Genomic DNA, 26,375 nt, shown 5'->3' with positions numbered 1-26,375 from the left:
ACCAAGCAAGCCACTGTGTGGAGAGGGTTCCGTACACATTCTAATTGAGAAAATTCACATATCATAATATTCACCCCTTTGAAGTATACAGCCCAGTGGGTGTTAGTAGATACACAGAGTTGTGCACCCATCACCACAGTCTAACTGCAGAATGCTGTTATCACCCCCAAACAGAAATCCTATACGCTCAGACAGCCCTTGACCACCACTCATCCACCTTCTGCCTCAGTGGATGTGCCTGTTCTGGATGTGTCATGTGAATGGAATCATACAGTATGTGGCCTTTGGGTCTGGCTTCTTTCACTCAGCATAACATTTTTAAGGCACATCTGTGTTATACCGTGTATTAGTACTTCATTTCTTTCTGTGATGGAATAATATTCCATTGAATGGGTATACCACATTTTTTAATCCATTCATCAGGTGATGGACATTTGGGTTGTTTCTACATTTTGGCTGTTATGAATAATGCTACCGTAAATATTCGTTTAGGTTTTTCATGAACATGTTTCCTCTCTCTTGAGTAGATACTAAGAATGGAATTGTAATTGTTTTTCCCCTGCAGTTGTCCCAATTTACATTCCCACCAACAGTGCCAACCATCATTACTGTCTGCCTTTTTGCTTAGAACCATCCTAGTGTGTGAAGTGTTATCTCATTGTGGTGGTGTTTTGCACTTCTCTAGGGACTGAAGATATTGACCAACTTTTTATGTGTTTGTTGGCCATTTGATACCGTCTTTGGAGAAATGTCGATTCAAATCCTTTGCCCATTTTTTAATTGGGTTTCTTGAAGCACAAAAGTTTTTAGTTTTGATGAAATCCAGTTTGTTTTTCTCTCTTTTGTGCTTTTAGTGTCATATCCAAGAAACCATTGTATAAATAGGTCATGAAGATGTATATTTACATTTTCTTCTAAGAGTCTGATAGTTTTAGCTCAGGCATTTAGGCCTTTGATCTTTCTGGGTTTATTTTCCTGTATGGTTAAGGATGCAGCTTCATTCTTTTCTTTTGCATGCAGGTATCTGGTTGTCCCAGCACCATAGTTTCCCCCCATTGAATTGACTTGGCACCTCTGCGTAAATTTTACCTCTAAGCACTCCTTAGAAAGCTGTCTTCTAAAGAGATGCCAGTTGGGGAAGGAAAGGGAGATCTCTTTAGGAATAAGTCTTATATTCTGCTGTATATTGACTCCGAGTGCTAGGACTTTTAGAATTCACACTTTTTGATTAGGGTAATCTCAATATTATTGATATTTTAGCCTCAGTGAATGAAAAATGGATTCTAAAAAAAACCCTGTCTCTAGCACTCTTTGCCACTAACACTCTGAATGGGTTTTCCAGGCCCCTCCTGTCTTGGTTATCGTTGGACTTCCGTGCCGTGAGCACCCCATAACCAGGCACACACCAGGGCATCCTTCTCCCTGGCGCTCCTGGCGCTTAAGTCAGTCGTGCTTCCCTTGCAGTCCGATAGCCACTACTCGAGCCACTCCAGCAGCAATACCCTCTCCAGCAATGCGTCGAGCGCCCACAGTGACGAGAAGTGGTATGACGGGGACCGCACCGAATCCGAACTCAACAGCTACAACTATCTGCAAGGCACCTCTGCCGACAGTGGCATCGACACCACCTCCTACGGCCCCAGCCACGGCAGCACGGCCTCCCTGGGGGCCGCCACGTCATCACCTCGCTCAGGGCCAGGCAAGGAGAAAGTGGCACCCCTGTGGCACAGCTCCAGCGAAGTACTCTCCATGGCAGATAGGACTTTAGAGACCGAGAGCCTCGGCATGGACCGGAAGGCAGAATCCTCCCTGAGCTTGGATATCCACAGCAAGAGCCAGGCCGGCTCAAACCCCCTGACCAGGGAGAACAGCACTTTCAGTATAAATGATGCTGCTTCCCACACAAGGTAACTGCCGCCCCCCCCCTCCCCACGTCCACCTCCGCCGTGCCCAGCCCGGTCCTGAATCAGGTTGCCAGCCACATCCCACTTTCCTGCACTCACCATTATACAAAGAAGGGGGTTTCCATGCAGTGACTGCTCTTTTTAAGTATGCCTTGTATCTGCCGCCAAAATACTTGATTCCTACAACCCTAACACATTATTTTAAACTGCAAGTAGAAAATAGAAAAGTTCACAGATTTAGCCTTCATGAAATTGTGTTTGATTATTTTATAAAAACTTTCTTCTGTGCCAGAATCAGAGAAGAATCTTAGAATTCTGGCTTTCAGGTAGCGAGAGAGAATGAAACAGCCTTTGAAGGCACTGAAAGAAAACCTTGAGCATTTTTCTTTTTTTTTTTTTTAAGAAAGGGGTCTTTTCTAAGACTAATGTGGCATTATTTATGATGCCAGACACATCCTCCACACTGCCTCCCTGTCAGAGAACATCACTTAGCCAGTGTTTGCATGGTAACTCTTTTTCAGGAATTGCCTCCTGATAGTGATGTGTTGATTTGGGGAGGGGGGTGTCCAGTAGAAAAGTGTAGCTAAAATTAGACATCCCATCTACCTTTCCAAATAGGAAAGAACACATTCTCCTGTATCCTTGGAGATCTCTCTGATAGGCAAAATAAATACCATTTTTCATTTCCTCTTTTGGATTTGAGCCAAAAATCCAAAGTATGACAGGATTCTTCCTTTTTTTTTTTTTTTTTAAAGATTTTATTTATTTATTTGACAGAGAGAGACACAGCGAGAGAGGGAACACAAGCAGGGGGAGTGGGAGAGGAGAAGCAGGCTTCCCGCGGAGCAGGGAGCCTGACGCAGGGCTCGATCCCAGGACCCTGGGATCATGACCTGAGCTGAAGGCAGACGCTTAACGACTGAGCCACCCAGGCGCCCTGGGATTCTTCCTTTTTAAGGAGGAAATATTCCACCACTACCTTTTTGGGCCCACTGATGCCTGTGGTGGTTTCTCCTTTTACTTGTTATTGTTGTCAGTCATTGATGAGTTTGCATGACAGCCCCTAACCTTGCTATCTTCTGGGCTTCCTTTTATTATGCCCTAAAGAAAAGTAGCAGAAAAACTGAATTTAGTTTTACTTTTCTGATGGGAATCTAGGCACATAATCTGTCAGTAAACCCCGGATAGTCTAAATGACAGAGGATGTCCTCTGTGTAATTTGGGTTTGTTTAACTTGATTGGTTAAATACTCAGTTCTCTCATCGTGCCTATATTGTTACTGATGAGATTAGATTCTTGAGCTTCCCATCTGAAAACACCAGGTCGACGTTTGAAGCATTTCACAAGTTTTATTTGTTTACCACTACCACATTGCCTGTCTAGAAACCAAATGACCCTCAAGCAAAAAGGCGATTGGGAAAGTCATCTTGGTGTTCTTGAGTACCGGGCATCCGATTACCTTTCCACAATTCAGAAAATAGAATGTATGATTCAGATAGGTTAAGGGCATTTTGGGGAAAGTAGAACAGAAAGCTGAGCATCAAACATCATAATGTTGTAATGTAGACCAAGAGTCACAAGACAATTATGCCAATCACTTGCTGTTTGGGACATGCCCCACCATCTCATCAGCTAATCCTGTGCCCTGACTCAGACTGTTTTTCATTTCTGAATAGTTTCTGTGTGGTTTCTAGGCTTAGCTCGACTCCTATCTTTTTGGTGTTGAGTTATTTTGAAAGGAGGCTATCTTTTTAAGAATGATATTCCAGGGGCACCTGGGTGGCTCAGTCGGTTAAGCGTCTGCCTTTGGCTCACGTCCTGATCTCAGTCCTGGGACTGAGTCCCGCATCAGGCTCCCTCCTCAGTGGGGAGTCTGCTTCTTCCTCCTCCTCTGCCTCATCCTGGCTTGTGCGCACATGCACGCTCTCGCTCGCTCGCTCACTCTCTCAAATAAAATTTTTAAAAAATGATACTCCATTTGGAGATATATATGTCTGGTCTAATTTGATGATAGAAGAAAGTCAAGTTATGGAGGTCTTGTCTGGAGTAGCATCCCCATAGAGTAAGGTTGAAAAGAGCTGGGCCTCTGAAGCCAAAGCACAGGCTGTTAGCTGTGTCATCTAACAAATCCCAGGGCTACAAAGTTCCCCCCGTGCAAAGTAGGCGCCTGGGCTTGCATTATCTGAATGTGCTGACTGGGGCCGCCTAAAGGCCTCAAAGGATTATCTGAATTTTCTGCTTCAAACTGACCATGCAGAAATCATTTAAATCATCATTTGGAAATAACTCTTCTGTTGAAAGTCAAACTTTGTAGAGAAGAGAAGAATGTGGCCTTTCAAGGAGGGTGGCAGGGCTTCCCACCCGTTGGTAGGTTGAGTCACATTCATTTCTAGACTCTGGTAAGCAGGGGTGCTTTGTGACTTCAGTCTGTTGATCTTGGCAGAGTGAGTTGGATAATCAGAGCTTTAGCAGACTTCCTTCTCTAGAGGAAAGAGGGACTTAGCCACCAAATGCACAGTACTGGAGAAACTAAAATCACTGCAAATTAGAGTGTTTGTGTCCTCAGAAGACAGGAATAGCAATTAATGTGGAGATCTCTTGACAGTGCATAGAAAAGCTCGTACCTGGGACTTGGTGACAAAATCTAAATTACAGTGATTAAGTTCCACCGCGTATTTCTGCCTGGGCTGTGTTCCTACCCCTCTATCCTCCAGTCTCCCTGTTGATGATTGTACAGGTTTTTTGTGGCACCCCAGGAAAACTGCACTAATGTAAGTTGGTAATTACACAGGGTTGTTCTATTCACATATCATTAAGAGAAGCCATATACACTGATAACTTCTTACAATTAAAAAGTCTATTAATGGCTCTGAAGTGTTGCTCTCTAGAATGTATATGTATTTTCTGTGAAGTTTGGAAATTTAGGGAGAGATTTTTATTTATTTTTTTTGCAGTGGCTGTTTCACTTTCAGGTCTTAAACCACCCCCCCCCCAAAAAAAAGGTTTATGGTGACCACAGGAGAGATGAAGACCATTCCAGTTTTAAAACACTCTTACCAGGGGCTCCAGGAGTGGCTCAGTCAGTTAAGTGCCAGACTATAGATCTCAGCTTTGGTCTTGATCTCAGGGTCATGGGTGCAAGCCCCACATTGGGCCCCATGCCCAGCATGGAGCCTGCTTTAAAAAAATAAATAAAAAAAAAACTTACCAGCTGGGCTCTTCTTAGAGTTCTGGCCTGGGCAGTAGGCAATGCTGGTTTGTGTGATGACCAAAGACCCCCTTAGTTAGCCTACAATGCTCTCGTCCCGCGTAACCAGTGGTATTGCTGACCTCAGAACTAGATTCAGGAGCACATGTTATGAAGCTGAAAACCCCACTCATAGTTGCAAACACACATTTCTTCTGTAATGTCCTGACCTGATCTGTTCGGGGGTCCAGGCTTCCACAACCACCCTCATTTGCCAGCCGTTCTGCTGCTTCCTCCTGATGCCTGTAGGCCCCCTCAGAGCTCTGCAGCCAAGGCATTCCCACCCATGTGATGATGTACTTTTTCCCTGACATCTTGTACTAGAGGATTTCTCACCCACTGTTCATCCTGAGCACTAGTGGGTAGGTACTCAGGACATCGTGGTCATCAAGTAGGAATAACTTGCTCCTTAAAGTTCCCCCTTTTTGCCTGATGACTCCTCGGGGGTCCCACCAATAATCCAGTTCAAAAGTAACATAAATCCTCTGCTCCCAGCTACTACTGTATTTCAAAGCTTATTGTGTAGAAGGGTCCATGTTTGCACAGAGCTGTAGTGCTTTTATGAATAGGTATATGTATAAGAGTATACAGAAGTCCCGTACAGCATGAACGTTTAATAAAGTCATCTCTAAGATTTGTTTCATCTGCAAAATACAACCGGGGAGGACTTTTTAATAGCTTACATGCAAGTATCAGTCAATATCTGGCTGTAAGTTGGTCGGTGTCTGACATTCATTGAAAGGCCTGATTTAAGTCCAGGAAAAATGCCTGCCCATGGTCATCAGTACAGTTCAATTTCATGAATGTGCTTTTTCTGGTTGACTTACTATAAGTTCACTGTTCATGCCAGAAAAGCTGTATGTTTCTTGAGAGTAGAGGTGAAGAAGGACTTCTTAGATGGAGTTTACATCGAACATCAAGACGTGCCCTGGGCTACTGAGCGCACTGGACTGTCTTTGTGCCACTCTGTGTGCATTAGAGCTGGTGTGTTTACATTTCGCTCTTTGCCCTCTTCGGCATCCTGTGTATGTGAGAAATATGCCTTCTTTGTTTAGAAATTATTCTGCTGTCTTTATCTGTAATGTTTCTCTCTCAAATATGTCCTGCCTGGAATTTTTTTTTAATTGCTAACAATTAATTAATTGCCCCTTATCTACACTTTTTTCTTAAGGTGAGAATATTATTTTTTCTAAGTTGTATAGGCTAATTCAGAATTTGAACATGCAGCCTCTGAAATGATAAACCCAGAACTTCTCTCCAACATATTGTTGGCTCTGCTTGTCTTAAGTTTCTGGGTCATTTTCATTGGTCATTTCTTCTTTGTGGTCTGACACACAGTGGACATTCAGGATTATATTGTGTTTTGCTTTTATATAGCAGAACTCCAGGTGATCTGTGCTAAGCTAATTTCTTTCAGTTTATGGGAGTAGGTGATTATTTTATCCAGAGTATAGCGCCGTTTGGCTAACCTCAAAGACTGAGAAACAAACCACTGTGGTTGAAATTTCAAGTGAATGCTGAGAAAATGAGGCCTCTGTCAAGCCACAGATGCCGGAGTGCTTGACGTGGCCCTCGCTGCCGCAGCGTTTGTCACCGCTCTCCTCTGTGACGCAGCCCGCTCATTCACCCAGTCAGCAGGGAGGGCGCAGATTCTCCAAATGCCATTAAGTCATAAGGCCAAAAGGAATTCTAAGGAACAGAGTCCGTCCCTTGTCCTACTGAAGAGGACCTCCCAAGGGCCTACCAAGAGGGGACTTGCCCAGCCGCCTCAGAGGCGGGGGGAGGGGAGATAATCCCGAAAAGGGCGAGCCCGCGTCCTTTCTGAGCAGTTCCCGCGCTCGTCGTGTCCTCTCCGTCTTCAGAACCTCGTCCCGCGTCTGCCTGTCTCAGATTTCTCTCGCTGCAGCTGAAATGCACGATTAACAGAGAATAAGTGGTTTCTCTGAACTGAGTTTTTTCTGAACATTAAGAAGATTTTTGAATGCTAAGATTATAAAAATTGTAGACACAACAAGAAACAATTTGCAATATATATATATATGTATTTTTTTTTAAAGAAATTTTATAAAAGCCCTCCACCTCCAGGCAAGTCGAGAGGGAAATAGAAAGAAAGTAGATTTGCATCCTGAGATGGAGGTACAAGTCCAGCTCTGCCACTGACCAGCCCTGTGGCCAGTCAGGGCATTCACCAGGTGTGTCCCTTATCTGTGATCGAATTCTTACGAAATGGTTGTTTTTATATGTTTGTGAGAATAAGAAAAGGTTATCAGGTGTATTGCAAACTATAGGTGTTCTTTTGAAGGTTTTTGGCATTTCCTTTTTCAAGCTCTCTATCCACCTGCCTCAGTGAGGTTTATCTTGCTGCTTTTCCTTCAACAAACATGGATCTCCCACAGATCCTATAATTGTCCTTTAGATGTCTCATTCTACAATTACATTTTTGCTTCTCAAGTTGTCTGCTTTGTTTTCTTTGTCCTTTTTAGATGCCAAACCTGAACGTGACATTCTTTTCAGCTGTGCTTAAAAAAGTGGTAATATTTGTAGTTCTCTTGTTAGCTCCCTCCTAACCAGCTCAGCATTGCAGACCTGTTCAGCTTGTGGTCCACCATGACACCGAAGCCCCTTCTACTGTGTATGCCTAGCCACCTATTTCCCTACACTTTACATAGAATCGGTGTGCCCTTGGACATATTAAATATCTCATGTTACTTTTTTTAAATTTAAATTCTAGTTAACATACAGGGTAATATTGCCTTCAGGAGTAGAATTCAGTGACTCATCACTTAATACAGCACCCAGTGCTCCTCATATAAGTGTCTCATGTTCTAGATGAACCGTTTTCTTGACCACAATTACTTGGACGTCCCCTTTGCCAGTTTAATCATTCCTATTTCATTTTCCCCTGATCCTTTAGAATTAGTGTCTCCTGAAGCCCGCCCTCCTAAATTGTGGAGCCCAGTACTGGACAGAATTGGCTAGTGTTGGACACAGAGGGGGCGGGAGTCCTCCTCAATCATATCCTCCACGTTATCTGTCACGCAGAGGCTTATTTATTTGTTATTTGTACAAGTAATCACAGGAAACCCAATCCCCTCCCCTTGGTGTTAGGCCAGCATTCAGCCTTCGCACAGATTTTGTCATTAGACAGGTGACTAATTGCTGGTGTCTCCCTTCTGAAAATACCATCCTTAAGCAGACTCAGGCTGTCTAAAATCTGTCCCCATGTGTCACGCCTGGATAGCAGACAACGCCAAGTGTTTCCTTCAGCAGCACAGAGAGCGTGGCAGATGTGCCCCATGGGAGGCAGTGGTCTCAGTGACAGTGCAGAAGCGCAGGACGGCTCCCCAGGCCGTCAGAGCTCTGGCACTTGGGCCTTTGTCTCCTCACACTCAGGCCGCTCCGGCCTCTGTGGTCCATCCCTTTGCCAGGTTGACAAGCAGGTGTAGCCCCTCCTTCGTGACGCGGTACCTGCCGTGACTAGCAGATTGGTCATCCAGCAGCCCCTCCTAGAAAGCTTTACCACAGCTGGGATTGTAAAATCACCAGGTTGCAGTGCACTTGGTTCATGGCTTCACTGGGTTGAGACAACAAGTCTGGACAGACTGCCCCTCATGTCGAGTTAATCCTGTTGCCTCCTTTCTCTCTGTGTGAGGGAGCAAGTGTGCGAGTGCAGGCGCGTGGGCCTGTGTTCCCACAGCTCGCTCCCTTTTCGAAATCCGTGTCCCGGAATGACCAAACAAATCAAAGCTTGGTCCGTTGTAAGGAAAGGGAAACGCCCTATAGTCTATATAAAAAGTAAAGGTGGTGGCCCCTTCGTGTGGAGCCTGGGAGCCCTCCGACCAGATGGCTCCGTTTGGCCATACTTGCAGTTAAACTCACTTCTGATACAATGAGAAGTCGCGGGGATTGTATTTGTCATGTCCTAACGTATGGATTGCTCTTCTCTTTTTGTTCCGTATCATTCGCTCATTACTTTCCTCCACAACTCCCGTGGAGAGACCTAATTTGCCAAGGGTACCACCGGATTGCAGTGTATTGAATTAACGTGAAATCTCCAGGATAATGAAACAACTCAGCCACACAGCGCCCCCTGTAAAAATGAGCTGATGGCTTCGTTGTAGTTGTTTTGTAATTAAAGCTGCCTCAGAGATGCTCCGGGGAAGCGGGCAGTGGGCGTCCCTCCAGGGCGTCTGAGGCCAGCAGGTGGGGCAGCTTCAAGGAGCCCCACCACCAGCAGGGCCCAGCTACAGGGCTACAAAGGAAGGAGGAGACCACCCATTTTAGAGCAGGAGGTGAGAGGCTAACACAGTAGTTCTTAAAACTCTAGGGACATGGGATTCCTTTGGGATTCCCCCAGATTTCTGGGGCTCACGAGATCTGACATAAGCCAAGGAATCTTCATGTATATCAGTCCCTGCAGGTGGCCATAGTCCATGGCTGGAGAAACACTGCTCCAGGGGCTTCACCTTCTTTTTGTTTGTTTAGATTTTTATTTGAGTGAAAGAGGGAGAGAAAGAGCAGGAGCAGGGGAGAGAGGTGAAGGAGAGGGAGAAGCAGACTCTCCACTGAGCAGGGAGCCCGATGCGGGGCTCGATCCCAGGACCCCAGGATCACGACCTGAGCCGAAGGCAGACGCTTAACCAACTGAGCCACCCAGGCGCCCAGTGTCTTCCCCTTCTTGATCTTGGCGATAAGAAGTTGGATTTTGATGAAGTCATAACAGTATGAATAATTCAACTGATTCGAGCTGTTCTCAGTGTGCACACTTGGGGGAGATTCTGTAAAAATACATAACCCAGGCACCACCCCGGCTCTATCAAATTAAAATCTCTGCAGTTGGGGCCCAAGAATGTGTGTTTTGAAAGCTCCCAGGTGATCCTCACGTGCCTGCTTGGAATTAGAGGCCAAGTGCACTGAAGTGCTCACCTTGCTTCATGCTGTGAGTTGCATACATTAAAGAAGGAAGAACTGCCAATGAATTAGTCATTTGTTTTTGCTTTTACCTTTGTTCCCAAATCTAATCAATTGTTAAGTAGGGCTGTCTTGATTATAACCATTAGTGAATAAAAGTGTGCTGTTATTTCACACCTGGAAACTTGTGCCAGCCATCATGTTCACAGATAAAACCAAGAGTCGTGGTCTGTGGTCTTATTTAAGCAACTATCCTTTTAAGAATACACTTATGAACAGTAGCATAATCTGTAGATTTAATTATTTCTTGCAGTAAAAATAAAGCCACACCCAGTTTTAAATACAGCCCGAGTAAAACACAGTCTTCACACATGACTCTCTCTTACATTTAAAATGAATAGCTAATTTATTTGACAGTTTCTTTCATCAAATATTGAACGCCTGCAATGGCCAACGACTGTGGTAGGCATGGAGAATATAGCAGTGGAGGAGAAAAGGATCAGCCCTTGTGGGGCTTACATTTAAGTGGGGGAGACAGACTATCAATAAGATAAACAAGTTAAATAGATAGTGTGCTCTGTACGTGCTAAAGAGAAAGCCTTTGTCCAACAACGATTTTATTGGGAGTCTACTGTTTTCTGGCATTGGTAGATACACAAAAATTTCTGCCTTCAAAGAGTTTATAATCTAGTACAAACACTTACTGAATGCCTCCCAGGGATATGGTACTAATTAAATTCATGCAGGAAGCAAAGAGCTCCAAAACTGTATATATATATATATATATATATATATATATAACTGTATAACTATAAACTATATATATATATATATTGCTCTCTCTCTGATGTTTCCAGGCCTTTTCTATAACTTCCCTTTTCACGCAGGCCAGACATTATGGCTAAAACCAGCATAGCCATTTTGTAAAACAGGAGGAGAAATGGAGAAATTATTTATAAATTAATGGACTGTGCAATTTACATTTTATTCTCATGGCTAATTATTTCTATTTTGACCAAATGTGTAGTCTTTGAAAGCCCCAGCGTTCTGAATGCTCATGCTATCATATCAAGATACTTCCTGAGAAATGGAAACTATGGGCATTTCGAACGCATATCTGGTACAGTGGTTTTCAGATTATGAGTTAAGGACCACGGCATTGGCTGGGAATGAGTCAGCGTGCAGATTCCTGTGTGCCTGCCTGCCTACCCAATCAGAATCCCTGCAGTCTGTCCTTTAACATAGAACATGCCTTAACATGCATTGGCTCTAGTAATTCACAAACACTTGCATTTGCTGGTGGATACTAATCAAGGCAGGTAAAGCAAACACATGATTATCCAAGACAAAGATGTGCATGTTAGACCCTGATGTACTGTTTTTCACTTTTTCGGAATCTGCTTCAGACCGTAACCACGGATGAGGCTGCAGACACCCCCACATCTGTGTTATAAGTGTGCATGAGGTAGGTATAGTCAGGTGGGGAAAGTCTGCAAGCCAGAGATAGCTTTTGTCCTTAAGTAAGCAATAAACAGCCACAAGCTTGTCACATTGTAGCAAATGACTGCAAAAGCTACATCCACCCTTAACCGCTTAGGAAGCTCCTATTGATGCTTCCTGAGTTACTGGGTATTGCTGTCTCTGGTGCTGCTCCAGGCTCTGAGGCTGAGCTTGTCTTTATGTCCTTCCCGCTTCCTTTTTCCTTCTGGTTCATCTTTCCACTTTTAGTCTGTTTTCCCGAGACCTACTATTATTTTGTTCTTACTGATTTAACGTATGATATTTATGGAAGAGTTCTGCATTCCTTTTCTTCATTTTAAAAGCAAACAAATGGAGTATTTGTTATCAAGAGGTAAAAACAAATTGAGATTACATGGACTTTAAATTTATGGTGCCCTCTGAGGTCTTGTGAGGGATTTTTTTTCTTTCCCTTCCTCTCTAGCTACAGAAGTCTCTGGGAAAAAGAAAACTGTCAGAGCGATGAGAATATGGCGAGTCATTTCTTTTTATCATACTTTTTGTGAAGTCTGAGCCTGGTACCTCCTCCTTAGTTACAAAAATAAAGCTGCTCATGTTTGATCTGTGGCAGTAAGACCCACTTAGTGTGGAGAACTTTGCAGATCGCCTTCACGGAACGCAGGTGCTCGGTTCCCTCCAATCCGTGACAGAGCCTCATGGACTGATAGAGCCTTCTCCTTTCGGGTCATCTACTCTTGATTTATTTTTGTGGGTGTGTTCTCATTGAAGCATAACATGCATACCGAAAGAGGTTCAGGTCATACCTGTGCATCGGCGTGAATTTTCACTAAGTGAACATATCCATGTAATCACTACCCAAGTCGAGAACTGGAACATAACGAACATCCAGACACCCGTCCTCTCAGCTGTCTTCTCCGGTCATTCCCACCTCCTCCCCAAGGTAAACAGAATCTTGAATCCTAAAATCACACACACATTTTGCCTATTTTTGGCTTTATATAAATGCAATCGTACCATATGCTTTATTCTGTGTCTGGTGTCTTTAAATCAACATTATGCTGGTGAGATTCATCCATGTGTAGCAGGTAGCATTACTTTATTTTCATCGCTGTATTTACATTGTGAGAACATACAGCAACTCATGTATCTGTTCTACTGTGGAACATTTGGAGTGTTTCCTTTTGGGGGTATTACAGATGCCAGTACATGTCCTTTGGTACACATATGTGTGCAGCTGGTGAGCCTGTACCTAGGAGTGGGGTTGCTATGTCCTACGATACACATACAGTCAACTTCAGCAGAGACTGTGAACTACTTTGTCCCAACCAGATTGTGACAGGTAACACATCAGTAGTGAATGAGAGTTCTCGTTGCTTCACATCTTTTCTAGCACTTGATGTCATAAGTCTTTTTTATTTTAGCCATTCTGGTGAGTGTGTACTGGTTCTTCTTTTGGCTTCAATTTGATAACTGATGATGATAAGTACTAATGTTTATTAGCCTTTTAGGTATCCTTGTTTGTGAAATTCCTTTTTAGATCTTTGCTCATTTTTCCTGTTGGGTTGTCTGTCTTGTTGATTTTTAGGAGTTCTGCATTCTGGGTAGGAGCCCACTATTGGGTATATGTTTTACATATATTCTTCTTCTCTGTGTCTTTTGAGGAATAGAAGTTCTTACTTTCACTGGGATTCAGTCCTTTCTTTTGTGATTCAACTAAAGAAACCTCTGCCTCTATCATAAAGATGTTCTTCATGGTATGGTCCAGAATCTTTAATATGCAAGCCAGCAGGAATGGATTTATAGGTAAGGTTGCAGGTGTGGGTTCAAGACTGACTTTCATCTGTGTGTATTCTCTCAGCACCACTAAGATTTGGGTGATTTTTTGATTTTTGTTTTGTTTATTCGCTTAGTTTTTTTTAATAAAAAATGTTTGTGTTTTAGAATAGTTTTTGCTTGGCAGAAAAGTTACGAAGACGGTGCAGAGAGTTCCCGCGTACCCCCCACCCGTTGTCTGTGGTACACTGGTCGTAGCTAATGCGTCATTATTAAGTCCATACTTGATTCAGCTCAGGACCATTGGTTTCTGACAGACGAAGTGCTGCTGGCAAATGCTGTGAGACCACGTCTTGGTAACTGAACCTTCAGTGACCAAGTTCCCTGTGGTAAGAGCCCGCGTCTCTGGTCTCAGCCTAACCTGGAGAACTCAGCAGAGCTCCCGAGGTGTGGACTCAGGTCCTGTGAGATCCCAGGGGGGGACGTGTGGAAATTCTACCACCGAAGGGCCTCCAGCGTCGTAGACCACCTGAACTCTCAGCCCCAGGTTTAAAAAGCCCGAGTTTTAATATGTGATGAGTAGCCTTTTGCTAGAGTCCTGTAGACTTTAGTTTTGTAATCTTGAACCAGAGTTTAAAACACATCGATGATGAAGAGCTTTGGGTTTTTATATTTAGTCAGCATGCTGTACATCACATCCCCAGGATTCATCGTATATGTGGACGTTTGTACCTTTAGACCCTCTTCCCCCATCTCCCCCAACCTCCACCCCCGCACCTGTGGCCACCACCAGTCTGTTCTCTGTATCTATGAGCTTGGTTTTTTTTTTAGGTGGTACACTTAAGTGAGATTATATAGTATTTGTCTGACTTATTTCAATTGACATAATGTCCTCAAGGTCCATTTATAGTGTTGCAAATAGCAGAATTTCCTTCTTTTTTATGGCTGTATAATATTTCTTTGTATATGTATGTCACATTATCCCTTCATCCATCAGTAGACACTTAGGTTGTTTCCATAGCTTGGCTATTATAAATAATACTGCAATGAACATGCGAGTGTAGACACTTTCAAGTAACTATTTTCACTTTTTCTGGATAAATACCCAGAAGTGGAATTTCTAGATCATATGGTAGTTCTATTTTAAATTTTTTGAGGAACCTTCATACTGTTCTCCATAGTGGCTGCACCAGATTACATTCCCACCAACAGTGCACAAGGGGTCCCTTTTCTCCACGTCCTTGCCAACACCTGTTATTTCTTGTCTTTTTGATAACAGCCATTCTAACAGGTGTGAGTGATATTTCATTGTGGTTTAGATTTGCATTTCCCAGATAATTAATGAGGTTGAGCATCTTTTCATGTACCTGTTAGCCATCTGTAGGTCTTCTTTGGAAAAATGTTTATTCAGATTCTTTGCTAATTTTTTAATCAGATTTTTTTCTGTTGAGCTATATGAGTTCTTTATATATTCTGGATAATGTGCCCTTATCAGATGTATGATTTGCAAGTATTTTCTCCTTCACTAGGTTGCCTTTTCATTTTATTGATGGTTTCCTTTGCTGTACAGCTTTTTAATTTGACATAGCCACTTGTTTATTTTTGCTTTTGCTGCCTTTGCTTTTGGTGTCAGATCCAGAAACATTGCCAAGATCGATGTCAAGGAGCTTACCCCTGTGATTTTCTCTAGGAGTTTTATGGTTTCAGGTCTTATGTTCAAGTCTTTAATCCATTTTGAGCTGATTTTTGTATATGGTGGAGGATAGTGGCCCACTTTCATTCCATTGAAGAGCTTTTTTAGAGAGTCCATCTTAATGCCAGATGCCACAGGGAAGGACACGTCAGTGTGCCCCTTTGGCTTTGGGTGTGGGTGTTTGGAGAACTGTATGCTGATCTGGCTCGGACCTGGGGAGCATCACCATGACCCCTAGTTCTGAGGAAGGCAAGGCAGAGAGCCACTGAGATGACCAGACCTTTTATTGCTGGTTCTCCTGTTCCTCCGGTGTGCCGGCATGTTTCAAAGCGTCCCCGACAGTCTCAACTGATTTTACCTTTTGACTTACTATGCAGACTAAGCCACAGTGACCATGTTTCATTTTTACCGCAGACATTTAAATTACAGCGAGAAAACAAGAAAGACTAGCCAGCCAGCCCCATTAATATCTTATGAAGCAGTCACTGTTCTTTCACCTGGCCATAACCCCTGTCCCGGACGACACTTTGATAGCTGCCGTGTGGACCCCAGGATGCACATGTGCACACCGGGGTCCTTTGGTCTTTGTCACGCTTCTCCTCAGTACCGTGGGTTCCCGACACTCTGCCAGCCCGGTGGTCTTCACCAGTGCCAGAAGTTCCCCGAAAGAGGAGCTCCATCCTGCCGCCTCGCAGCTCGCACCTGCCTTCCCCTCCCCCTCGTCCTCCTCATCCTCCTCGTCTGGCCCCAGGACCTTCTACCCTCGCCAGGGCGCCACCAGCAAGTACCTGATTGGGTGGAAGAAACCCGAAGGAACCATAAACTCCGTGGGATTTATGGACACGAGAAAGTAAGGATTCTTTTGCTTCTCTTGCTTGGGTGGTGTGCTTTTAACATGATGGAGAACAGAAAAGGCCGAGGCAGTTTCCTACCACAGAGGAGGCCGGCTAGGGTTTGGTTGGGAGATTTTCTTTTTTTCTTTTCCTCCTAAGGAAAACTTACCTTAAATTATTTCTCTGCACTTCATTCCTTAAATAAATTGTGTGGCCCAACATTGATTTGAGAATCTTAGATCTTGTAGGAAGGAGTATGTCTGAAGAACAAACTTCCGAATAATTGACCCTCTGGCACGAAGGTGACACTCTCCCTTTGATGGTAATCATCACAGCCTTCCCATGGAATTTTTAACTTAGGAACCACCAGACGGAGTATTAGAAAGGGACTGCCCTGAATATAAAGAACTTTTTGACAAAGTAGTACGGGGGGTGGGGGGGATTCCAAATGATTCATTCAGTTATGTTGTTTGTACAAAAGTTACATTTGGGATTCATAGCCTGTGGTCTTATTAACAAGTCTTACTAATTTTGGCTTAGTGGAGGTAATGGTTTCTTGTAGAAGAGCAATTTTTATCCATCAGATTTTTATTTTGTGCTTCCAGTTGGTTGTGTTTCTTTCACAAGCATTTATCCAAGCAGATTGTCCTTTGCTCTCCTTTAATATGTCCCCCCTGACTTCCAGCCTCAGGGTCCATCATGGCTTTACATCACCCTTGTCTGCTTGATCTCTCCCATCTCTTCCCTTCAAGGCGCCATCAGAGTGATGGCAACGAGATGGCCCACACCAGGCTGCGTGCCTCAACCAGGGACCTCCGGGCGTCCCCCAAGCCAGCCCCCAAGTCCACCATCGAGGAGGACCTCAAGAAACTCATCGACCTGGAAAGCCCAACTCCCGAATCCCAGAAGAACTTTAAGGTACAGGACAGAGCTCGGGGCACATGGCCGTTAGGGAGGCCAGGGGCACCCTCCAGAGGTGTTGGCTCCCAGTTCCTGCCCTCTCCCACTCTGCCCTAAAATTAGCTCCCATCGTTCTCCAAGCATTCTGTCCCCGCTGCCACACCTCTTAGCCCCTGTCCTTACCACCCTTCCTTTATCTTCTTTAAGCGTACCCCACTCCCAGTGCACAAGCCACGTTCTCTCACAGACATTAGCTCAGATGACACTGCTTCAGAGAACTTGGCAGAGCACCTGTGGCTCCCTCATCAGACAGGAAGTTTTCTGTAAATGCTTTAGTGCCTTCTGTCCAAAGGGTCTCTCCCTCCCGCCGCCAGTAGCTCCCAGTAGCTCCCAGTTCACGTCCTGCCCTGGGTGCCTCACCTCTGCCCCCAACCCCAGCCAGGCAGGCCTGCCGGCTGTGCACCATGTACTTACTGTTCAGTCAGCCAGAGAAACGGCCTGATGGACACCCACTCTCTTCACCCCAACCCCATCCTCCAAAAGCCACCTCTGCCGCTCAGCAAACTAGGTCTATACACTTACCTTCAGAACTTTCTAGACTCTCTTTACTTGGCAAAACCTTCTCTCCACTTCCTTCGCAGAATTCCAGACTAGAAATGTCACCTCTAAAGCCAGCCTCCCTCCCCATCAAGTCCCAAGTGTGTGCTCAGGGTTTATGTTTGTGTGTCAGTGGCCACGTGGAAGGGTTTGTTCTGCCCACCTCAGCTCGGAGGATTCCTGAAGACTACTTGAGTCTCTCTGCTTTCTTGTCCTCGGAAGTGTGCCATTCTCACCCTCCCAAGGCTCGGAGCTGGCCTTTGTTGAGTGGGGCCCAAAGCTCTGAGCACAAGGCATTTCTCCACGCAGTATGCCATATAGTCCCAGAAGGAGGGAATCCACCCCCAGGAAGGACAGCACAGCAAACTCGCACATGTTCAGTTGTCCAGGTTCTTAGTTGAATGACTGAGTAGTCTGTTGGAAGTGACTAGCGAGTGTAATTTAAGAAGAACTCTGACAGTTGATTGAAAAGGTAAGCTAAAGTATTTCCCTAACCACTTGCTGTCCTCAAGCTGGGATCAGAGTACAGAGGGCGTGCCCAGCAGGATGAACTGTGTGGTCTTGTCCATTCCCACTCAGGCTTCTCATCACCTGTGTGTGCGCGCCTACCTCAAGATAGGTCAGACATACCCCCTAAACTGAAAGATCAGCATTTACAGAAATTAAAAATGTACTCCAAAGGCCATTCTGGCATTCTGTTGAGAAATAAAAGATTTATTAACATAAACATTAACATCATAAATCATTTTAAAGACTTGCCATTCTTGATTTCTGTGATTTCTGTTTTATAAGCCAGCACTTAACAGTTCTGACTCATCACGCAGGGTACAAATGGTTTCCTTAGCAACTTCGCAAAAGATAGTGCTTGAAACTTCTTTAGCCATCAGAACCCAAAGAGATGTATTAAAATGTTTAAGTACCAGTTTCAAAATAAAAATTTTTTTCAGATTTTTCCTTTGAGGTTAGAGGAAAATAAAACTTGCCCTGAGAGGAATCTTTCCTCCAATTCTCAGTTTAACATTTTTGGAAAGGGACGAACTCAGAGCTTTCATTCTTTTGATTTACTCATGCCGTGGAAATAATTGAAAGCAAATGTCTGTTTTGCCCTTATTCCTATTCTTGGCTTTTATTTCCAAAATGAATTATTTTAACATTCCTAGTTGAAACAGGGGTGCACTTTGTCATGACTGCATTACTGAGACCCTCTGCAAAGAAAACGCTCTGCTGGCTACTCTGTTACTAGGAAGGGCTGGAAATAAGGCTGTTTTTTTCTGTGTGTCGTCCTTTTCAGTTTGGTTTCAGATGACTTTAGCTAACTATCTCCGTGTATCTTCCAAGATTCTCCGTCAGAATGCCCGTGGCTCTGCTGTGTCAGGAAGACCAGCATGCCCTTGAGAAGTCTTCCAGGCCATGCCTGGCTCAAGGCCCCGAGCCCCTGCCTCAGGTGTCAGGGTCCCAGCGGTGGCCATCTTTGGGCCGTGATACTTGGAACCCACTCGGACCACATTGGCTTTCTTGGATAGCAAGTGCTTCTTGGAAGTGATCGTTAATATCAAATGACAGGGTCACTCCCAGGCTGATTTGCCAGCAGAGTGAGATGTCTGCAGCAGGACGTGGCAGGCTGTAGCTCAGAGGTAGGAGCCTGCAAGGCCTGAGCAACCGCTGCAGAACTCCTGCCTCAAGGAAAATGGCAGAGCTCAAACATTCTAAGAAACCTCATTGGCAGGCAGAGCTGAGATCACCTTGTCTTCCCCAAGGGCTGCGTCCAGCGGCAAGTGAACAGGCACAGTGCAAACCCGTAGTCCTGATTTGCAGCCAGACTCTCAGGCGTAGACCACAGGAAGAGGCTTCGTGCAGCGTCAGTGTTCGGGAAGAGCTGGTGTTTGCTTACTGCAGGTGCAGGTGACCCCTCACACAGAAGCCAGGAGGACTGGAAAGAGTGAGAGAACAGGAGCCGGACCTGGAGCAAGATGCAACTCCTCTAGGCCTTGTTCCTCAGCTTTGAAATAGATCCATGGTGCCCAGATGATTTTAAAGTTCAAGAACCGCCCCCCCCTTTTTTAATAAAATTATACACAGAAGTCCAATATGGAGAAGTGAGAAAGCGCAGTTTCTCTGATGGGAGGGGTGGGTGTCATGGGCGCCTGGGTCCCACCTGAACATCTCTTCTCCCCAGGCAGTGATGCAGTGATGCAGTGATGCAGTGATGCTGTGAGGAGCCTGTACAGCCCCCTGGAGCAATCTGTAACCGCCCCCCCCCCCAGCCTGATGTGCTCTCAGATCCCTTGCGAGTCAGCATTGACTCCGTGGTGGTTCTTTCCCAGGGCTGGCAGCACTGGGCACCACCAGCAAGCACCCTGCAAGGCAGGCCACGGCGCTCTTGGAACCAGATCGGTGTGCACACACTTTCAAGACTGGAGGGGGAGAGGGTTGGGGTGAGGGGCCACCCCAATGTGTTGGGACAAGACGACTTTTTTTTAATGGGCGGAAAACATCAAGGCAGATTGCTGCCTTCCATCTCCTACCCTGCCTCCCTTTAGTGCAAGATGTTTTAACTTTTAAGAAAGCATGCCGCTCCAAGGATCTCTTCAAGATAGAGGTTCACTGCCTTAAAGTATGTTAATATTTCCCAAAGAGGCTGAAACTAGAATTGGTGGAAAACCTCCTTCCTGTATAACCATCAGGGTGGGGACAGTCACTAGAAAAGGAAATCCCTTTGCTGAACCCAGAAGTGCTAAAAAAGATTGGGGGCAGTGTTTGAATGGAGAGATCTGGGGCCTGGCCTGGTAATTTTTAAAATTATAATCAGCAAGCCATTTAACCTCTGTAATGCCCACAAAAGGGAAAGCACCATTTCCATACCTAGTTCCCTGTCCTTAAAGACTCACAGAGCATTTATCACAGCAGCTTCATTTTCTAGGCAAGCGTATATGTACCTTGCTCCTAACTCATCACGAATTTTTAGAAGTGAGCACAATTTTTACACAGTTGGCTACACCTGGGGCTCATTTACATTGAGTTTGATTAATCATTTTTTCATATTTATGCAGCAACTGTGCACCACTTCATGGGTAGCTTTGACTTGATTAACCCTTGATTTGATGAACAGAAGCCTGTGCTTCCAGAGCACAGCAGTGAACCTGAGCGTCAGCTCTATTCTCGGCGTCCTAAACGGGGACGCGGCCGTGTCCTTCTCTCTCTGCCCCTTCAGAGTGTCCCGGAAAGTCCCACAGAGGTCTTCTGGCAGCTATGACTCAACCCCCCTACTCACACCCTCACCTGTCCTCCACAGTGTTCTCCCTGTCAAGGTGAACACTAGTCTAGGAAGGACTGAATAAATGCAACTTTGTTGCTAACAGGCCAAATACTCTGTTGGCTCTGAGGCTGGATATTTAAATACTGTTAATGTGTCTGTTGTTTCTCAACGAATGGGATTCTCAGAAGCTTGCTTTTTGCAGAAGAACCTCAACTAAAATCAAATCTGGTCACAAAAACAAAAGACGAAAGAGAACAGCTATCTGGAACTTACGCCATTTATATAGAAATATAGAAATATATAGGTGGCTTCCCTATTTTAGTGAATAGAAATCCATCCTAAAAAAGCAATCTCCAAAACTCATTACATACACTATCAGTAGTTGATGTGTATCAAGAGGCACCTCCTGCTAGAGCTACTCTATCATGATGATATATGCCATCATACAAATACTTGTCTGCATGCTCTTGTTCAGTTCCAGGCGCTTTCCTCTCCTCAGTCCCCGTTTCCTACCACCCCTATGGCAAGACGGGCCCTGCACCGAACGCTGTCGGATGAGAGCATCTACAGCGGCCAGAGGGAGCACTTCTTCGCTTCCAGGGCTTCGCTTCTGGACCAGGCCCTGCCCAACGACGTCCTGTTCAGCAGCACGTACCCTTCCCTGCCCAAGTCTCTCCCATTGCGGAGGCCTTCTTACACCTTGGGAATGAAGTCGCTGCATGGTAAGTGGGGCTTGCGTGCTCAGCTTTGCAGCTCCCCAGCCTCCCTGGGTCAGCCTCGCACCTGTAATCCCAGACCACAGGGTACAGATGCTCGGCCTCACCAGACCCTAAAAGTCATCTGGGATGCCTGTTCTGGTTTGGGTTATAACTGAAGACATTGTATTAGTTTCAGTGGTACAACATGGTTCAATGTTTGTATATATTATGAAATGGTCACCACGGTGAGTCTAGTTAATATCTGTCACCTTGCATAGTTGGAAGGTTTGTTTTTTTTTTCTTGTGATGAGAACTTCTAAGATGCCTTCTTAGCAACTTCCAAAATGCAGTAATTATTAACTGTAGTCACCATGCTGTACATTACAGTAATCCCCATGACTTATTTGTCTTCCTCTAATTTATTTCAATCAGCATAGTGTTCTCAAGATCCATCCGTGTTGTTGCAAATGAGATTTCATTTTTTTAAGACTGAGTAATATCCTACTGTGTGTGTGTGTGTGTGTGTGTGTGTGTGTGTGTGTCATTCATCCATTAGTGGACACTTAGGTTGTCTCCATATCTTGGCTGTTATAAATAATGGTGCAGTAAACTTGGGTACATATATTTTTTTCAAGTTAGTGTTTTCGTTTTCTTTGGATAAATACCCAGAGTGGAATTTCTGAATCTTATGGTAGCTCTGTTTTTGAAGAACCTCTGTACTGTTGTCCACAGTGGCTGCACCGATTTACATTCCCATTAACAGTGTGCAAGGGCTCTCTTTTCTCCACACCCTGGCCAACACTTGTATCTTCCCTTTTTGATAATAGATATTCTAACAAGTGTGAAGTGGTATCTCATTGTGGTTTTGGATTTTGCATTTCCCTGATCATTAATGATGTTGAGCATCTATTCATTTACCTCTTGGCCATCTGTATGTTGTCTTTGGAAAAATGTCTATTCAGATTCTCGCCCATTCTCTAATTGGTTTGTTTTTTGGCTATCGAGTTGTAGGAATTCTTCATATATTATGAATATTACCCCCTTATCAGATCAGATTTGCAAATATTTTTTCCCAGTCCATAGGTTGCCTTTTCATTGTTAATGGTTTTCTTGCTGAGCAGAGATTTTTTAGTGTGCGTGTAGTCTACTTGTGTATTTTTGCCTTTGTTACCTTTGCTTTTGGTGTCACATCCAAAAAGTCATCATCAAAACTGATGTCAGGGAGCTTACTGCCTATGTTTTCTTCTGGAAGTTTGGTTTCAGATCTTACAATCAAGTCTTTTATCCATAATGAGTTAACTTTTGTGGTTTGGTGTAAGATAGTGCTCTGGTTTCATTCTTTTGCATGTGGCTGTCCCATAAAGACCATCCTTTCCCTATTGTATATTCTTGGCTCCTTTGTCATAAATTAATTGGCCACATACGCATATGTTTATGCATATGCATAAGGCTCTCTCTTCCATTGTTTGTTCCATTGATGTGGAACACATAAATGATGTGTCTGTTTTGAGGCTAATACCGTACTGTTTTGATTACTATAGCTTTGTAATATAGTTTGAAATCAGGAGCGTAATACCTCTAGCTTTGTTTTTTTCCAAGATAGCTTTGGCTATTCAGAGTCTTCCGTAATTACAGATGATTTTAGGATTGCTTGTTCTACTTCTGTGAAGAATGCCATTAAAATTTTGATAGGGATTGCACTGAATCTGTAGATTGCTCTGTGTAGTATGGACATTTTAACAATATTTTTTTATGAGCATGGAATTATCTTTCTACTTATTTGTGTCTTCAGTTTCTTTTATCATTATCTTACAGTTTACAGTGTACAGGTCTTTTACTTCCTTGGTTAAAGTTACTCCTAGGTTATTCCTTTTGATACAATTGTGAGTAGGATTGTTAATTTCTCTTTCTTATATTTTGTTATTAGTGTATAGAAAGGCAACAGATTTGTGTGAATGGATTTGGTACCCTACACCTTTACTCCATTCCCTTGTTAATTCTTAGAGTTGTTGATGGAGTCTTTAGGGTTCATAATATCATGCCATCTGCAAATAGTGAGTTTTACGTCATATTTGAATGCCTTTTATTTCTTGTCTAATGCCCTGAGTAGGACTTCTAATACTTTGTTCAGTAAAAGTGGTGACAGTCCACATCCTTGTCTTGTTCCTGATCTTAGAGGTGAAGCTTTCAGCTTTCATCATGATGGAGTATGTCAGCTATGAGCTAGTCATACATGGCCTTTATTATGTTAAGGTATATCCCCTCTATACCTACTTTTTTGATTTTTTTATCATAAATGTTGATTTTTGTCAAATGCTTTTTCTGCATCTACTGAGATGATTATATGATTTTTTATCCCACATTTCATCAATGTGGTATATCACATTGATTTGTGGATGTTGAACCATCCTTACATCCCTGAGACAAATCCCACTTGATCATAGTATATGGTCCCTTTTAATGTATTGTTGAATTCGGTCTACTAATATTTTGTTGAGGATTTTTGCATGTAGATGGAATAATATATCCTTCATCAAGGGTATTGGCCTGTGACTTTTTTTTTCTTGTGGTGTCCCTGTCTAGTTTTGGTATCCGGGTGGGTAATGCTAGCCTCATAAAATGAGTTTGGAAGTGTTCTTTTTGCTGCTGCTGCTGCTGCCGCTTCTTTTTTTTTTTGGAAGAATTTTAAAAAGGTTAATTCTTTGAATGTTCGGTAGAATTCAACAGTAAAATCCTCTTTTGTTTGAATCAGTAATCACAGACCTTCCAACCATCTCCTTGCTAGTAATCAGTCTGTTCAGGTTTTTGGTTTCTTCATGATTCAGTTTTAGTGACTTAGCAGGTGGCACGTTAGTCTCATAATCATGATTCACTTTTGGCAAGTTGTATGTTGGGGTTTATGCATTTCTTCTTAGGCACAATTTATTGGCGTATAATTCTTCACTGTAGTCTCTTAAGATCCTCTGTGTTTCTCTGGTATCTCAGTTATCGTGTCTGCTGTTTCATTTCTGATTTTGAATCTTCTGTCTTTTTTTCTTGGTGAGTCTAGCTAAAGCTTTGTCAATTTTATTTATCTTTTCAAAGAACCATTTCTTAGTTTCATTGATCTCTGTTTTGTGTGTTTTGTTTTAGCTTCTGTTTTATTTCCACTCTGATCTGTTACTGCCTTTCTTCGACTAACTTTGGGCTTTATTTGTTCTTCTCCTGGTCCTTCAGGTGTAAAGTTAGGTTGCTTATTTGAGATGTTTCTTGATATGTAGGCATTTGTCACTATGAACTTCCCTCTTGAAACTGCTTTTCCTGCATCCCATAAGCTCTGGTATGTTGTATTTCCATTTTCATTTTTCTGAAAGTATTTCTTGATTTCTCTTGTGATGTCTTCTTTGACCCATTGCTTGTTCAGTAGCACATCATTTAGTTTCCACATATTTGTGAATTTTCCTGTTTTCTTCTTGTAATTGATCTCTAGTTTCATAGCATTATAGTGGAAAAAAATGTTTGATTTCATTTCAGTCATGTTAAATTTATTAAGACTTGCGACCTAACATATGACCCATCCTGGAGAATGTTCTATGTGTGACTGAAAAGAATGTATATTCTTTTGTTTTGGGATGGAATATTTTGTATAAGCTGTTAAGTCCATCTGGCCTAGTGTGTCATTTAAGGTTGATGTTCCCTAATTGACTTGTCTAGATGATCTGTCCATTGATGAAAGTGGGTTATCAAAGTCCCCTACTATTACCATATTGCTATTTCTCCTTTTAGGTCTGTTTATATTTTCTTCTCATATTTACGTGCTCCAGTGTTGGGTACATAAATAAAAATGCTATGTCCTCTTATTGGATTGGCCCCTTTATCATTGTGTAATGCCTTTTTTTGTCTTTATTATAGTCTTTGTTTTAGAGTCTTTTTTGTCTAATATAACTATACCAGCTTTCTTTTGGTTTCCATTTCCATGGAATATCTTTTTTCATTCCTTCACTTTCAGTCTGTGTATGTCCTTAGTTCTCAAGTGACTCTCTTAGAGGCAGCGTATAGATGGGTCATTTTTTTTACCCATTTAATTGGAGAAGATAGTCCATTTACATTTAAAATAATCAATGATAGGCATATGCCTTTTGCTGTTTTGTAGTTCCTCTGTGTTCCTTTCTTCTCCTGCTTTCTTCCTTCATGGTTTAATAACTTTCTGTAGTGGTAGGCTTAGCTTCCTTTCCCTTTATCCTCTGTGTATCTGTCATAGGTTTTTGCTTTGTGGTTACCATGAGGCTTTCATATAACTTATATTTATAACCATTTATTTCCAGTTCATAACAACTTAAGTTTAAATGCATGCTAAAGTTCTACATTTTTACTCTCTCCCCCAACATTTTGATTTTGATGTCACAATTCACATCTTTTTACCATGTGTATCTCTTATTAACTAATTACAGTTGACCCTTGAGCAACAAGGGAGTATGGGGTATCAACCCCCGATATGGTCAAAAATCCGTGCATAACTGTTGACTTCCCAGAAACATTAACTATTGATAGCCTACTATTGACCGGAAGCCTTACTAATAACATAAACAGTCATTTCAAATATTTTCTAGGTCATACGTCTTATATGCTGTAATCTTACAATAAAGTAGAGAAAGGAAAATATTAAAAAATCATAAGAGAAGATACATTTACAGTACTGTAGTGTATTTACCAATACTGTAAGTTTACCTTGTCTGTTTACATGAGTAACCATCTGTCAGTACCTACGCCAGTTTTGTCTTATAGGATACAAAACTGTAGATGTTATACATATTGCTAACACTAGACATTAGAAGTGAAAAGGAATGCAGACTTATTTACAGGTATAACAATTCATGCACTAATAATGAAGCAGCGGCAGCATGATTGCTCTATGGTAGCCTAGTGGAATTGATACAGTTCTTCACAGTAGCCTCTCCTATACACTAATGAAGGAATCACTATAAAATTTTTATGGCGTAAAGTACAACAGTCATATAGTACAGTTTTAGAAACATTGTTACATTTTTTAAAAACCGCTTACCTATGACAACAGGCTGATACACAGTTTCCCAAGTTACGAGAGG

At 43.1% G+C, this 26,375-nt stretch overlaps 1 protein-coding gene across 25 annotated transcripts in view; it reads left to right on the top strand.

The window, feature by feature from the left end:
* SIPA1L1 (signal induced proliferation associated 1 like 1) overlaps window positions 1-26,375 on the top strand; it is a 466,784-nt gene that overhangs the window by 427,782 nt on the left and 12,627 nt on the right. For 24 of the 25 annotated variants that reach the window (XM_088024540.1, XM_028087081.2, XM_088024541.1 and 21 more), the window contains 4 exons: window positions 1,465-1,907; window positions 15,612-15,857; window positions 16,593-16,758; window positions 21,069-21,315. In XM_088024540.1, the coding sequence (XP_087880666.1) occupies window positions 1,465-1,907; window positions 15,612-15,857; window positions 16,593-16,758; window positions 21,069-21,315 (1,102 nt within the window). The other variant, XM_088024556.1, reaches the window with a different exon arrangement.

Source organism: Eumetopias jubatus, unplaced genomic scaffold (assembly GCF_037043125.1).
Source record: "Eumetopias jubatus isolate StellerSeaLion01/CBP00866 unplaced genomic scaffold, mEumJub1_p1.0 scaffold_7, whole genome shotgun sequence".
NCBI classification, from domain to species: Eukaryota; Metazoa; Chordata; class Mammalia; order Carnivora; family Otariidae; genus Eumetopias; species Eumetopias jubatus.
This window is presented reverse-complemented; position numbering and strand designations above follow the sequence as displayed.